The sequence below is a fragment of the Eimeria mitis genome, genomic scaffold (genome assembly GCF_000499745.2).
Source record: "Eimeria mitis Houghton genomic scaffold, Emh_scaff1327, whole genome shotgun sequence".
Lineage (NCBI taxonomy): Eukaryota > Apicomplexa > Conoidasida > Eucoccidiorida > Eimeriidae > Eimeria > Eimeria mitis.
The window spans coordinates 4,553-5,603 of NW_013568781.1; the positions used below are offsets into that span (position 1 = coordinate 4,553).

A 1,051-nucleotide genomic window follows, 5' to 3' on the forward strand; every position below is an offset into this window, starting at 1 on the left:
ATACACCCCTGTCTCTATTTTTTCTAGATATGGGGCTTACCAAGCAGCAAAAGCATCAATGCCGCTGCTGCTGCGCTTTATGATAGAAACAGCAGCAGCAACACATCTGCTGCAGCAGCCTTCTAGGCGTTCACCTGTTCTTCTTAGGGGTCGGGGACCTGCAGCAGCAGCTGCTGCTGCTGCTGCTGCTGCTGCAGCACCAGCAGCAGCAGCACCAGCAGCAGGAGCAGCAGCAGGAGAAGCAGCAGCAGCAGGAGGAGCAGCTCCAGCAGCAGGAGAAGCAGCAGGAGCAGCAGGAGGAACAGCAGCAGGAGCAGCAGCAGCAGCAGCAGCAGCAGCAGTAGCACCAATAGATGCTAGCAGCCATACACTGAGAGAAGCAGCAGAAGAATTAGTTCGTTTTATTTTTAGTTTTAATGGAGAAGTTGATTTGTTTACTGTCTCTTCTTTTTTATATTTAGTTTTTTCTTTTGGGCGATGGGCAGAAGGAGACAAAGAGGAGACAGAAACAGAGACAGAAACAGAGACAGAAACAGAGACAGAAACAGAAACAGAGACAGAGATAGAAAGAGAAAGAGAAAAAAAAGAAGAGACAGATATAGATAAAGATAAAGATAAAGAGGAGACAGAAAAAAAAGAAGAAACAGAAAAAGAAAAAGAAAAAGAAGAGACAGAGGAGGAGACAGAGGAGGAGACAGATGAGGAGACAGAAGAGGAGACAGATGAGGAGACAGAAAAGGAGACAGCTTTATATAAATTATTTTCTCTCTTTGATTGTATTTCGCTTATTATGGGAGACAAACAAAATATAAATCTATTTATAAACCAAAACGATAGCTACACAAATATAAATAATATAAATATAAATATAAATAATATAAATAATATAAATAATATAAATAATATAAATTATAATAAAGAAAAAGAAAATACACAGCTAGGTATTGTGGTGTATGTACACCGCAATGAAGGGAGGTGTCTCATCGCCTGGATCAAAGACAGACACAAATTCGCCGGTATTTTCTTCTTTTTTTTTTTTCTTTTTTTTTTT

At 40.0% G+C, this 1,051-nt stretch overlaps 1 protein-coding gene across 1 annotated transcript in view; it reads left to right on the forward strand.

Annotated features, from left to right (window-relative positions):
* Positions 1-1,051, forward strand: part of EMH_0034720 (uncharacterized protein) — a gene marked incomplete at both ends in the record, with an annotated part of 6,810 nt that overhangs the window by 3,411 nt on the left and 2,348 nt on the right. Inside the window, one exon of the mRNA XM_013494900.1 lies at positions 1-776. Within this exon, the coding sequence (XP_013350354.1) occupies positions 1-776 (776 nt within the window). The remainder of the gene's footprint in view (positions 777-1,051) is intronic.